Below are 14,451 nucleotides of genomic sequence, written 5' to 3' on the forward strand. Positions count from 1 at the left end.
TGAAGAAAGCTGGGAGTCTCACACCGAAGGAGCTTTCTCCAAGTCTGTACTCCTGCACTTGATTCGTGGTTTTTTTTCTTTTAAAAGATTTTTGGCCTGTGGGGAAGTGGATTTGCTCCCCTCCCCTCAACCTCCCTTCCAGAAATATGGCACACACATCAGAAATGCAGAGGCTGGAAAGCCAGTCTTTGTGAGGAGCCTTTTGGTTGTTGAAATCAACCCGTGCATATACAGTAGTCTTTTTATGTAAGCATTTTTAAAAAACATGGACAAAATTACCTGGGAAAATAAAGGGCAGCATCAAGGGGAAGAGGTGTGTGTTGGTTCTCCTCGACTGAAAACCCATCAGAGATGCCAGCATTAGAAACCGAGCCTAAAAATCTTCCCTTTAGCTTCCTCCTGCCCTTAGGGTAGAGAGTGTACAATGAGATCCTAATACCATTTCCTATATCTTGCCAGTCAAGGCGTTCATTTTGGCTTTCAAAAAAAAAAAAAAATCCAACTCACTTCCAGCTTCCTGGACATTAAAAAATAAGCTTTATTAAAATATCTCCAGAGTTAAAGGAGTAGATTGGGAGAAGATCTGAATGTTAGGCAGTCTCAGAAAAGGGTTTTCTTCCAGATGGCTTTTGAATTAAGGCAGTTGAGAGGAGAGAAAAAAAGCTTTCACCCACGCAGCCTGACAAAACCCAATGAAGTGAGCAACCCTGCTTTCTAACTTTCCTGTCCCTCAATTCTTTCTGGTAAAAGCAAATGCCCAAAACCACTACCTTTGAATCTGCAAAACACCTTTCCTAAAAGCAACCTTAGAACCCGCTCTACTGCCAAAATCCAGAATCTTTAAAAGGGCAAATTTTCCTTGTTTACTTGCGTTTCCTGCTCTCCCCTTTGCTCAGCCACATTTGAGCTTGGAAAAAGCTTGAAGCTGAAATGTGTTCTTAAGGGCCAGAAGCTGTCAAGGCTTTTGGTGAGCAAGATTGATCACACCCAGACTTCCTTCAGAGCTTTGTTTGGAATAAAAGCAAGAAAACTGGAAAATCTTACATTTTCCAAAATAGCGTCTCTATCTGCAAGGCAATGCTCTGAGCTGGTCAAGGTTAGGACCATTTTACAGTCATTTCCAACCCTAACCCTTAAATGATGGCCTCAGAGATGGAGCTCTGCCCTTGCTCCTTGGTCGGCCTTTCTTGTTTTCTGCATAGAAATTTTCTCCCCCACCAACCTCTCTCTCCTTGGCCATCAGAATGATTTATTTTCCTGCCACTGATGCCTGCCGGCCTGGGGCACTCTGATCACTTGGTCCATTTCAAAGGAAGCAAAAGCGAATCTCCATCCTTAGGGCTTGAGGGAGAGAAGGTACCTTCATTAGATCTCTCTCTCTCTCTCTCTCTCTCTCTCTCTCTCTCTCTCTCTCTCTCTCTCCCTTTCTCTCTCCCTCTCTCCTTTCTGGTTTGGTGGTTTTTCTTTTAAGTGCTTCCTTGATATCTAAAGGTGTTATCTTTTGAATTCTTCAGCACTCAATCTGAAGTCCTGTCTCAGAACTGGAAGAAAAAGAAAGGAGGAGAAGTTGAAGCGATGCAACTCCTCCTTGAGTCGCCCTCTCCCACGCAGTGCTGGTTCCCACAACAGAACCAGGGTGCAAATCTCCCTGGTGCCCAAAAGCAGGAAGGTGTGGGAGGCAATTCAGGCTGCCAAGAAACACTCGCTGCATCTGAACCAACCAGTCCCCAACCAGAGCGACAAGAAGCCCAAGAAGAGTAGGAGGGATAAGGGAGCGAGGAACAAGAGTCCTTTCCCTTCCTGCTGATAAGTTCCAGCAGTCTTCCTGGAAATCGGAAATACTCACCGCACCCGAGCCCTACGGGTATGAAACCCAGAGTGCCAGGAGCCGCACCAGCCTGCTCGGGGCGGCATTGCTTTGGCTGGCCGCCGCCCAGGCTACGGGGATTTGGACATAAGGACCTGGGGCTGCTGTCTCTCTTGGCACAAGCATCTATAATCTCCAGCCACTCCTGAGAAGTTGATGGCGTTGGAAGGTCGGCAAGCTTCGAGAGCTGCCTCTCGTTTTCCGCTGCCCGCAGGAGCCAGATGCAAAGCTGCCCGTGGAAAAGCTGGCTAACAATGGGCCGGGATGCAGATCCCAGGCTGGACACTGAGAAGAGGCGAGAGGCTGAGAGGGAGGAGAGGGAGACAGGATAGAGTGGGGTGGAGGAAGGAGAGAGGAAAAAGAGTAAAGGAGAATGGAGTGAAGGAGAGAGGGTGGGGGAGAGAGAGAGAGAGAGAGAGAGAGAGAGAGAGAGAGAGAGAGAGAGAGAGAATATGAATATGAATGGTTCTGAGATCCAGGAACTGATTTTAGGAAAAGTACAGGAGGAAAAGGAAGGAGGAACCCCTAATACCCTCTCTCTCTCTCTCTCTCTCTCTCTCTCTCTCTCTCTCTCTCTCTCTCTCTCTCTCTCTCTCCTCTGCTCCTTTCTCTTGCCTTAGCAGAACTTATGTGGCTGGGATGCAGGGCCCTCGGGTGTCAAAACTTTGAAGATTAATGGATTACTTTGTTAATGACTACAGGCGTCAGGCTGAGGTGCTTAAATGATTTGTGAGGTGCGAGGCGTCTTCCCGACAGTCCCAAACAATGCGCGGAGTGTGCGGGGGAGGCAGAGGGCAGCCGCTGGCGGGACCGGCAGTAGGGCTCACACGCACACACTCACACACACTCCAGGGAGCACACTAGATCCTTGCAGATCAGGAGGCAAACAGGCACTCTCACCCCCACGCACTCCGGGGCATTCCCATCCACACCCACATATATGTATTTTTGCCCTGAAAAAAGTGTAAATAAAGCCTCGATGGCCCCCAATGAGGCGTTCCTTTCTGACTTTTTTGGATCAATCAAACAGACAGTGGCTTCTTTTGATTAAAGCCCAAATTGTCATTGGGCAGAAGCAATCATGTGACAGCCAATTCGGTCCAATTTCAACCTTGTCTCCATGAATTCAATAGTTTAATAGTAGCGCGGTCCCCATACGGCTGTAATCAGTGAATTAGAAAAAAAACACCCCAGCAGCGATCTTCTATGATAGATTTTTTTTTTTACCTCCGCGCTCGCCTTTTTCCTGGGCCTTGCCCCCCCAAAGCCCCTCCAAAAGAGGGAACTTTTTCTCTGAGGGGGCTCCAAGGAGAAGGCCATGAATTACGAATTTGAGCGAGAGATTGGTTTTATCAATAGCCAGCCGTCGCTCGCTGAGTGCCTGACATCTTTTCCCCCTGTCGCTGATACATTTCAAAGTTCATCAATCAAGACCTCGACGCTTTCACACTCGACACTGATTCCTCCTCCTTTTGAGCAGACCATTCCCACCCTGAACCCGGGCAGTCACCCTCGCCACGGCGCTGGCGGCCGCCCTAAGTCGAGCCCCGCGGGCAGTCGCGGCAGCCCGGTGCCCGCCGGCGCCCTGCAGCCGCCTGAGTATCCCTGGATGAAGGAGAAGAAGGCGGCCAAGAAAACCGCACTGCCGCCCGCCACCGCCTCCACGGGCCCAGCCTGCCTCGGCCATAAAGGTCAGTCCGGAGACTTGGCCCCAGGTCCCCAGGACCCTCGTCCCTCTTCGGGCTTCCTTAAGAGCGGTTATGGGGGAGGGGACCATGGGCTTCGAGGGAAGGGGAGAGTGAGAGAGAGAGAGATGCCTGGTGGTCGGTCTCATGCCCCTCTGGGCTCAGGAGTGGGTTTGATGGAAGGGAAAATAGATCCCGAGTTCCACAATGAGACATATATATTTTGAGGAGGGGGGGACTTTCCCTAACTTGTGTAATGTAGGATGATTTATTTGAGTTGGAACTGACCTCCTCTTGTCTACTTGTCCTAGAGTTTGGCTTTTTGACAGTAATGAAGAGTGATAGACCGCTCTTGCTCAGCTAAGCAGCTGATGCATTAATTATAAATTGTGTTGTAGCTAATATAAAGTTTGCTCCCGGATGAAGAGGTTGGGGGGAGCCACAGGCAGGGATTTGATGGAGGTGGAAGAGATTGGGCTTCTCCCGGCTGGGCTCCCAGTAAAGGCAGCACAATAGCAGCGCGGCATCCAGGGGCGGCCATTTTGTTGCTGTATATCTTTTCTGCTGTATTTATTCTCCAGTGGAATAACCCTGCCGGGACCCCTCCACCTTCAACTGTACGTGTGTCTCTTGCTGGTTTCCCTTTCTGCAGACTCCCTGGAAATAGCTGATGGCAGCGGCGGGGGCTCCAGGCGCCTGAGAACTGCTTACACCAACACTCAGCTTTTGGAGCTGGAAAAGGAATTTCATTTCAACAAGTACCTTTGCAGACCCCGGAGGGTGGAAATCGCCGCGCTGCTGGATTTGACTGAGAGACAAGTGAAAGTGTGGTTTCAGAACCGGAGGATGAAACATAAGAGGCAAACCCAGTGCAAAGAGAACCAAAACAGCGAAGGAAAATTTAAAAACCTGGAGGACTCGGAGAAAGTGGAGGAAGACGAGGAAGAGAAGTCACTCTTTGAGCAAGCCCTTAGTGTCTCTGGGGCTCTTCTGGAGAGGGAGGGTTACACTTTTCAGCAAAACGCGCTCTCTCAACAGCAGGCTCCCAACGGACACAATGGCGACTCCCAAACTTTCCCAGTTTCGCCTTTAACCAGCAATGAGAAAAATTTGAAACATTTTCAGCATCAGTCACCCACTGTTCCTAACTGCTTGTCAACAATGGGCCAGAACTGTGGAGCTGGCCTAAACAATGACAGTCCCGAGGCCCTCGAGGTCCCCTCTTTACAGGACTTCAATGTTTTCTCCACAGATTCCTGCCTGCAGCTTTCAGATGCACTGTCGCCCAGCTTGCCAGGCTCCCTGGACAGTCCTGTAGATATTTCAGCTGACAGCTTTGACTTTTTTACAGACACACTCACCACAATCGACCTACAGCATCTGAATTACTAAGAACATTAAAGCAAAGCAAAGCTTCACAAAACAAAACAAAACAAAACAAAACAAACTGCCTTTGACCAGGTGGTTTCGCTTTCTTTTATTCCGGGAGTTGATTTTTGTTTTATTTTCTTCCTGATCTACCCTGACTCTCTTTAATGTTCAGGATTTTCTGTTTACTGTTCTTCCCTGACCCAGTTTTAAAGCCATCTCTTACAAACTATGTTGGCATTTTAGTCGTTTTACACAGAACCCCAACAAGCTTCTATGTGATTTTCCTGGAAACAAAACGAGGCCTGCAAGAAAGTGACCATAAATTGTCCTGTCACTTTCTTTTTATTTTTGTATCACATTAGGATGCATTGTCATGCGTATTTTTGGTAGAATAAATTCTCCTTTGCTATAAGTAGCTTTCTTATTTTTTTTTCTTCCCCTCTTTCTCAAGGCTCAGGCTGATTTCTCATACTCCCTTTAGTCTAATATGGTAAATAAAAAGTCTGGTCACAATTTACCTTTTTCAATTTTAATATATTTTATTATGGTGGCATGTTCAAAGTCTGCAATAGATAGCAACAAAGAAGAAAGCCAGAAAGTGGCTAGAGCTTTTGGCAAGTATTTGCCCCACCACCACCACCAACACCACCCCAGGGAATGGATTTGGTTTTCAATGTTGAGACTCAAGCCACAGAATTAAATCAGTAATAGAAACAGGATTGGCCAGCCTGAGTTGGCCCCAGCCCAAGTGGAGAAATAAAGTGCCTACAGAAACACCCTCCCAGCTCTGGGATGAGTAAAGTGGAGCTCCCTTAACAAGCTACCAGTCTCCAGGTCAATAACCAAGTTATCAACAATTCATTTATTTACACACATTTGTTTCAAACAGCTACATTTCAACTCCTCCTTTCTCTGCCCCTGTTTTTCAGTGTGGTTGATTAATCTCCCAGCTGTTGATGGGCTCAAGCAAAACAGACCTAAAAGATAGAAGAAAACAAAAATAAAACAAAGCAATTAGTTACTAGTTGGAAAAAAATGCATGCTAGGAAGGGTTCTTCCCAGTCATCCCAAGATTCTTGCCTTCACCACACACACACACACACACACACACACACACACACACACACACACGCCACACACACAGACAACACCCCCCCACACACTGATATTTAGTTCTTAAATCTGTTTACATTGCTAATAATAAATCATTAAAGGTTTGAAGTCAGGTTAGCAAGTTGAGATTTTTAAAACAGAGTGTTTCTGCATCCTAGATTATTAATTAACCCAGTTTCTTAGAGAAAGGAGCACTTTAAATGAAATATTATCAATAAAATGTGATCTAGGGTGTACTATTGGGCTGTTCTGTTTTCGCCCCTTACTTTGTCTCTCCTCCCCCCACGTTTATTCATTTATTTCCTTTCTGGGTTCTATTTTGATGACTTACTTACCGTGAGAAACTGCAGCAACACGTGCATGCGTTGGGAGGGCTGATTGATGTAAGAACCCTGCTCTTAGCAGCAAAAGCTTGGGAGTTACAAGGAAACCTCAATCTTTCTTCAGGGGTTTGCTCCCAACGTTACCTCCACCCTTCACTCCCCAAATCCCTCAGCAACCTTGGTGTGTGGGGACAGTGGCGGTTTTCAGGCCCCAGGCTCTGAAAGCCGAACAGAGTATCCCGGCTGTGGCCAGGGCTGCTCAGCTCCTGGATACGATTCGTCCTAAGCTCATAAATCAAACGCTTTCTATGAATGAGAATGTCATCAAAGAGATCAATTGCAGGAACACATGCACAAATAAAAATCCTCTTACGTATTTGCCGGGGATCCCCGTCCGAAAGCATTAAGTTAGAAGGCGTTTAGTCATAATTCATTTTTATTGCTCTTTTAAAACAACAGCTTGGCTGAGCCGCGGATGCCAAGAACAGCTCTGGGCCTCGGTTTGTCTCCTCCTCCCTCATTCCCTTTCCAGTAGAAGGGGCCTGAAAAAAGGCACTTGGAGCCAAGCATGCCGCTTGCAGAGGATTACTTCACTCATGGCCTAAGCTCGCCTTTCACCCACTCTCTTGGGGCTATTTAAAGAGACTTTAGCTCGATTCCTGCGTGGGTCGCTGGCTTCCTCGCTGCTCAAAAGACCAAAGGTCTCTTAACCTGCACGGTGGCCTTTCCGATTTCTCCGGGGTTGGGGGCTGGGAAAGAATCCTAACCTGCATAAGCCTACCCACTCCAGGCTGGGGGTTGCGGGGTGGGGGGCGGCGATATCTTGGAGAGCCTCCCCGGGAAAACAGGGACCCACAAGCCGGCAGAGGCGGAGCTCCGTAGTTAATAGGGCAAGGTCTCCGGAAGCCCGAGCGAGCAGTGCACGGTATCTATGGACCTGGTTCGAGTGTGTGTTTGTGATTCCGAGGACAACACCCTACCTAGGCTGCCCAGAAAAACAGAGGTGGCGGGTGGGGGGGGGGGGGGGGGGGGTGGGGTGCTTCAGGGAGCGAGAAGTAGCCGAAAGGTGGAAGAGGAGGCCTAGGACAGCGCAGGCCCGGAACAGCTTTGAGGCAAGGCGTCCTGGAGCCAGGAGGTTAACACAAACCTGGACCGAGGAAACACACAGAGGGCCTGGAGCTGCCTTCTGATAAGAGAGCAACTCAGCCTCACTCACGGTATGAAGCCTCTCTCACTTCCTGTTCCTGACCTACAGGACTCCCTCTTTCCTCATAGCTGGAGGACTGCCCTCCCAAGAGAACCTCCTCCGGGAGGTCTATCTTACTTTTTCTCTTCCTGGATGATTCCTCAGGAGCTGAAGCTAAGGCAGGGGAAACTTCTCAGCCCTTGCTCCCCCTTAACCATGCTTTGGGGTGAGTCAACCTTCACAGAGAAAGACCATTTCCCAGAGAAGTGGTTGGGAGAAAAAGTTCTGTTGCCACCAAGGGAGACCAGGGACAAAGATCTGCTTAAGTTTCCCAGAGGCTGGTCGGGTTTGCGGGGTGGGGGGTTGGGGGTGGGGGAGACGGGGGTGGGACGGAGGGGGAGGGGTTGAGAAGTGGGGGAGGGGACAACACAGAAGTCTGAAGATTGACTTTACATTTGAAAAGTGTCTGCCCAGAGTATGAAATTCCTTTTTCTATAGAGAAGGATACCCCCCAAACGTTCACATAAATTACACTGTTCATTTCATGTCTGATCCAAAGCTAGAGTAAAACCCGTGCAGAATTGTCTGCCAGGCTTCTTAGGTGACCTCTGAATTTCCCCTACTTAAGAATGTGTCCATTTTCATCTGTTTAGCCTTTTCTTTCTCCAAGCCCAGAGTTGGCATGAAATCTAATAGTAAACAGCAATTACCAACACCATCAGCCTCCTTGTAGGACGAGATTGATGGAAAACAGGACCCCTGTCCTGGGATGATGCTCACATTTGCACGTGTCCCTCTGGGGATTGACCTGAAGGTTCACACAAGCAACTACACAGTCGGTTGAAAGTGTTCCACCCACTCAGCCATCTGTCCACTGCCCCTCCCACCTGCCAGTCCTCAGCCCCCCCCACCCTCTTCACACATGCAATAGGGGGTGGCGGAAGAGGAGGTTCTCCCACTCCTAACATGCCCCTCCTGGAAGAGAAAAACGTGACGGGGGAGGTCAGCATACTTTCTAGGAGCTGTGTGTGATCCGGCCTTCTGAGGCCTACCCAGGAGGGCGCAAGCTCCTGAGACTCTTAAGAGTCGGCAGATGGCCGGGAGCTCAGGCTTGGCTCTCACGTCGGCCACATCTGCTAGCGCCATCTCTCTCCTCTGCCTTCTTTCTCTCAAATTCCAGAATCACAGTTGCTCCGGATTTTGCCGGGCTACCAAGAGCAAAGCTGATTGAGGTGGAGAAAGGGGAAGAGAACGAGGGACCAGGGAGGGTAGGGAAGAGAGCGGAAGCTGGGCCTTTCCCAGAGAGCTAAGTTTCTAGGCCCCCCCCCCTCCCGGGGTCGAATTACAGAAGCTCCCACTGCCACGCTATTGGCCGGTAGGAGTCTGGGAAGAGGGCTCAGAGACCCTCTGGATGGGGACAGAAGTTTCTTTTCTTGCTCATGTCTCCAGCACACCCACCCTTGTTCCTCCCGGTCAATCCTCTGCGCACGCCCCTCGACATTCCGAGGCTGGTGAGCCAGTGACGCAGCCTCGCCCTAGGCGCCGCGGTTCCAGGCTCAGTTCTCCGCCCGGCCTGCGTACTGGTCGCGGTCACCGAGCTGAGGGCGTGGTATCTGCTGGGTTCCCACCCTTCCCACCCGCCTTGCTCCCGGCTCCGCCAAGGTCCTTGGGACTAAGGCAGAGATTTTCGGCCCACGGATGCCGCCTCAAGAGAGCCGGGAGGCCCCGTCCCTTCTCACCTCTTTGCAGTTCAGCTTTCGGGGCTGGGTGGAGAAGGGGTGGCGGAGGGTCGCCTCCCATCCCTCCCCCCCCCGTCCCCATATCCTGGAGGCGGAGGCCAGCGGAGTCGGGCGCGCGCAGAAGGCAGTCTTGACTCCCTGTGGTCCCAGTGCTCTAAGTCCGCTCTGGCAGCAGCCGCATCTACCGCCGCGGCCCGGGCTGCCTGGGGGGGCGAGCGCGCGTCACCTAGACTGAGGGAGCGCCAGGGATTTAAATGCCACTGAAACGGTGATCCATCATAGCCGCAGCCCGTAAACTTTCGCAGGCGGCTCAGTCATTGGCTGACAAAGTCACGTGTCCTTCCCCTGGAGCCCTTAGCCTTCCCGCCCCGCCTCTTGCGCACTGTACATTCATATCATTTTTTCTTCTCTGGTCCTATGGAGGAAGTGAGAAAGTTGGCACACGGTCACCCAGGGCTTCGCAGGACCCAGTCACTCAGTGACAGATGGACAATGCAAGAATGAGCTCCTTTCTGGAATACCCCATCCTTGGCAGTGGCGACTCCGGGACCTGCTCAGCACGAGCCTACCCCTCTGACCACGGGATTACAACTTTCCAATCCTGCGCGGTCAGTGCCAACAGCTGCAGCGGCGACGACCGCTTCCTAGTGGGCAGGGGGGTGCAAATCAGCTCGCCCCACCACCACCACCACCATCACCACCATCACCACCCTCAGCCGGCTACTTACCAGACTTCTGGGAACCTTGGGGTTTCCTATTCCCACTCGAGTTGTGGTCCAAGCTTTGGCGCGCAGAACTTCAGCGCGCCTTATAGCCCCTATGGATTAAATCAGGAAGCAGACGTAAGTGGTGGGTACCCCCCGTGCGCTCCCGCTGTTTACTCTGGAAACCTCTCATCTCCCATGGTCCAGCATCACCAGCATCACCACCACCACCACCACCAGGGTTATGCTGGGGGCACGGTGGGATCGCCCCAGTACATTCACCACTCATACGGACAAGAGCACCAGAGCCTGGCCCTGGCCACGTATAATAACTCCTTATCCCCTCTCCACGCCAGCCACCAAGAAGCCTGTCGCTCCCCTGTTTCAGAGACGTCTTCTCCAGCGCAGACTTTTGACTGGATGAAAGTTAAAAGAAACCCTCCCAAAACAGGTGAGTCCTGCCGGCTAGCTAGCAAACAAATGCTTTTGAGAGGGGCCAGTGCACCTAGTTTTCTAGGAAAATGAATGATTTTAAGAGACGGGTTCCTGCTTAAGTCTAATGTCATGTAGAGTTGCAGTGTGTGGTATTAGGGTGTCCAGGTGTGTTGGGGCAAAGGACTTTCTGGGCCTGGATTTTTCAAAGGGGCCTGGGTTTAAGCTGTCTGAAGGTAGAAAGTGTGTGTGTGTGTGTTGGGGTGGGAGGCGTCGGTGATGGTAGTGGTGTTCTGTTAATATCTGCAGGCTCCATTAATCACGAGCTTGATCGCTAATGGTTGACTTCAGGTTAACACTTTACACGTTGGTCACTGGGGCTTCCCGGCGGGGGGGGGGGGGTTGTGCTGAGCAGTTAACCAAATATTGCCTCAAGCACGGGGCAATCGGATAAGAGTTTAAGAATTTTTACCTTTCTTCTCTTTCTCTCCTACACTAGGGAAAGTTGGAGAGTACGGCTACGTGGGTCAAGTCAACACAGTGCGCACCAACTTCACCACCAAGCAGCTCACGGAGCTGGAAAAGGAGTTCCACTTCAACAAGTACCTGACGCGAGCTCGCAGGGTAGAGATAGCCGCGTCCTTGCAGCTCAACGAGACCCAGGTGAAAATCTGGTTCCAGAATCGCCGCATGAAGCAGAAGAAACGCGAAAAGGAGGGGCTCCTGCCCATCTCTCCTGCCACTCCTCCTGGAAGCGAGGAGAAAGCTGAAGAATCTTCTGAGAAATCCAGCTCCTCACCCTGCGCCCCTTCCCCGGCATCATCTACCTCAGACACCCTGACTACCTCCCACTGAGGCTGCCCCAGCCCAACTCTGCAGCCCAGGCTTCTTCTCCCTGGGCTGGAATTTCTTACCCAAAGCACATTCTTAGCTTATCTTCCTTCTTTACAGTGTCTCTCTTCCTTTCTGGTCCTATCTGGGAGCTCCTGGCCAAGATAATGTATTTCCAGAGAATTCTGGAGACTTGATTAGAAGTTAACTCCTTAATCCACACTGGGTACCCACATTAATTTCTGCTGTGAGATTTTCCACACGACCTATGGTTCCTTTCAGATGTCTGTTGGAGAACAACAGTTCCCTTTGCCAGCAGACATCTGCAAGAGGGAGGCATCTCACCTTTTATCTATGTATTGTTCTTTTCTACCTGGCCCTTAAGGAGGACATAGAGAAAAGAGTGTCCAAAGGCTCATGAAGAAAAGATGCACTGAATGTGTTTACACAATGAATTCACTCCTTAACTTAGTTGATTTCATGTGTGTGAGTTTGCTGGTTGTAAACGCTTTCTCTTGAGAGATTTATCTTTATACAACTTTTCTAGGAACATGTAGGTAACAATCAAACAGGGTGGGCAAAATTTCAAAACTGGTACAGTTAGTTTATGTATGATTATGGGTGAAAGAAGGGGAAAAAAAAAACACACCACCTCTCTCATTCAAACAACAGAGTCAGATGCCTCAGAAGGCAGCCTCAATTTGTTCTTTCAGAGTTGAGAAGGCCTGCAAAGCACCAAGTTCAGATCTTTTCCTGCTCCAAGCCTTCCCAAATGCCACCTATTTCTTCTTGCTTCTCTGGCCACCCTCATTTAAAACTGTGTGGCCTAAAGATATTCTTTCCATCGCCCTTCCTTCCCAGCGTTATCTCGGCTGGACACAATGTATTCCCAGCTAACTGTTAATGTGATGGGTGGCACAATGAATGTATATTTTGTGTGATTCGTGAACAGTCTTCTGCATGTCGCACAATGTCTTGATGTCCCTGAAGTCTCACACTGAGTTCTATCAGTTATCCTTTATGAGCCTGTGATGAGTCCCATTTCCTGTACAATCATGAACAGCTCTGAGATCCCGAGTTGGTGTGGTCCAGAGCAGAGTTTACGGGTCTTAAGATGTCTGTAATAAAAGTATTCAAGTTTCAGGTATGCTTAAGCAGCTTTGTCTATTTGACTGGGCTATAGTTATTGCTTATTACAAAGTTGACTTCTTTCAAGTGGGGAAGGGCAGAAAGGTGGTGCCTTTCACTGTCATGTAATTTTCAGCTTTCCCTATAACTATATTTTTATCCAACCAATGTCTATTTAATGCACTGATCTTTTTTTTTTAACAACAACAGCTCCTTTACTATAATCAAAGCTCAAAATGAAAAAAAAAATTGTGAAGAAATTTATGAAGGAGCTCTATTTTTGAAACAAACATGGATACTTCCTGGGTCAAGTGCTAACCTTTTCACCTCCAGCTGAATGTTGACATATATATAAACAGAGCCCCCTTCAAAAGCTGAAAACTGTCTTCAGTCAGTCTTTCCTCACATTAGTGACCCAAGAGCAAAGAGATTCACATGTAATCAGTTTCAGTATAAAACTGTGGTCAGGATGCCCCCCCTCCCCCACTCGCTTCCTCTTTTTGGATGTCAGGCAGTGCCTCGATGTCTTCTGCCCTTTAAATTGATGATCTGTTGTCGATAAAGCCTTGCCTTCTTTCCCTAGGCTTTCCTAGTCATCCCTCCCTCCCAGCAGTTAGTGCCTCACATCTCGGGCATTGCACAGCTTATCTCCTTCAGATTCTACTGTCATCTCATGGCCACCATACCTGTAAAGGTTCTACATTTCTAACTCTATGCCACATAACCTGTAAAGAAAGGTAAAAAATCTCTGCTCTAGACTCAGACTCTTCCAGGTGAGCTTGTGGAAATCAAACCAAGACTTTGTATAGCCAAGTTGTTTCTGATCCAGGCATGTGTCAGATCAGAGAAAGTCAACAGGGAGTTCAGCATGTCTCTTGCCAAGTCCCTTTTAGTTTAAACATATTTCAGGGTTTAAGCAACATTTTCTAACTTTTTTTCCCTGGTTGGTGCTGGGGATGGAATTTAGGGGCCTTGTACATTCTAGGCAAGTATGGGACCAACAAGCTGGATCCTCATTCTTATTTTTCCACACATACTTGGAGGCTTTGAGTCCTAAAAGCAGGGTAGAAAACCTATAGCATCAGCAACACAGACATATGACCCCTCCTTCCTTTTCAGAGGGTGTTTTGAAAAGATGGGCTGCGGAGGAAAACCTACCAAGCATAGGAATTTGCAGGCCTTCTAGAAGACTTGTGAGATTTCCTGCACATCCCTGTTAAATGGGGGAAGCCTGGACTTTGTGGGAGCAGTTGCTGCGTGCACATCAAGGGCACTGGGCACCCTCCCCTCAGCTGCTGGGTTCTTAGGTTGCCTGAAAAGATTCAAGTGGAAGGAGAGAACTTCAAAGACACCACCCCTTTCTTTCATTTCCCCCCGCCTGGCTATACTGTATCTTTTGTTTATTAGTGTAAGGCCACAAAGCAAAACAGATGGCTGGTTTTCAAATACTTTAATGTGTTAAAGTGTCATTTGCATACCGCTGCCTTGATTTCAATATCTGAAAGCAGGGTCGGACCTGCTGGAATCCTGGAGCTTCCAATCTTTAAGGTGCTGGTTTTAATGTAGCTGAGAGGGAAGAGAACAATAAATCATGCCTAAATATCCCTAGCCTTTCCTGGGCCATAGAATAAATCAGCTAACAAGTAATGCATTTAGGAGACATTAATACACCTTTCAACAAAGAAAAACATTTGTATCTTTTTAGCTGTCCCAATCGATTAAATCAAAGGCGCTTAACACATCCTATTTCAAGGTCTTTTCTGTTCTGGTCTCTGAGGGGCACAGTTAACGCCTTGAAAAATGACAGCAATGGCAACTGAAACAACCTGCGGAGGGAAAACAGAAAGTAACATTTTGTTGATAAGGTTAAAAATGAAACAAAGATCTTAATTAAGGATCCCTCCCAATTGCAATACAAAATTTGTTTTCAAATGCTTTTTTTTTTTTTTTTTTCCCCTCTGTCTCTACTTTCATCTGAAGTACTGGCTAAATCCAAGGTGTCCTCAAACTAGCCTAAGTTAGGGTCTCGCTGTGACTGAGAAGTCGGGCTTCGGATTCACCTTTGAGAGTTT

General features: G+C 48.8%; 2 protein-coding genes across 5 annotated transcripts; both read left to right on the plus strand.

Annotated features, from left to right (window-relative positions):
- The first annotated feature begins 1,046 nt into the window (after positions 1-1,046).
- Hoxa2 (homeobox A2) lies at positions 1,047-4,987 on the plus strand. Of its 3 annotated transcripts, XM_051152365.1 has the most exons (4): positions 1,047-1,356; positions 1,515-2,036; positions 2,491-3,558; positions 4,205-4,987. In XM_051152365.1, the coding sequence occupies exons 3-4, from the start codon at positions 3,186-3,188 to the stop codon at positions 4,942-4,944; spliced, it is 1,113 nt and encodes a 370-aa protein (XP_051008322.1). In that variant the 5' UTR covers positions 1,047-1,356; positions 1,515-2,036; positions 2,491-3,185; the 3' UTR covers positions 4,945-4,987. The 3 variants fall into 3 exon arrangements, with proteins under 3 accessions (XP_051008322.1, XP_051008323.1, XP_051008321.1); XM_051152366.1 differs by lacking the exon at positions 1,047-1,356 and having other exon boundaries at positions 1,446-2,036; XM_051152364.1 differs by lacking the exons at positions 1,047-1,356; positions 1,515-2,036 and having other exon boundaries at positions 2,288-3,558.
- A 4,404-nt stretch (positions 4,988-9,391) lies between these two features.
- On the plus strand, positions 9,392-12,064 carry Hoxa1 (homeobox A1). 2 transcript variants are annotated; one of them, XM_051152367.1, is made up of 2 exons: positions 9,392-10,439; positions 10,920-12,064. In XM_051152367.1, the coding sequence occupies exons 1-2, from the start codon at positions 9,770-9,772 to the stop codon at positions 11,273-11,275; spliced, it is 1,026 nt and encodes a 341-aa protein (XP_051008324.1). In that variant the 5' UTR covers positions 9,392-9,769; the 3' UTR covers positions 11,276-12,064. The 2 variants fall into 2 exon arrangements, with proteins under 2 accessions (XP_051008324.1, XP_051008326.1); XM_051152369.1 differs by lacking the exon at positions 10,920-12,064 and having other exon boundaries at positions 9,392-10,126; positions 10,345-10,404.
- The last annotated feature ends 2,387 nt before the right edge of the window (positions 12,065-14,451 follow it).

This window comes from Acomys russatus, chromosome 10 (assembly GCF_903995435.1).
Source record: "Acomys russatus chromosome 10, mAcoRus1.1, whole genome shotgun sequence".
NCBI classification, from domain to species: Eukaryota; Metazoa; Chordata; class Mammalia; order Rodentia; family Muridae; genus Acomys; species Acomys russatus.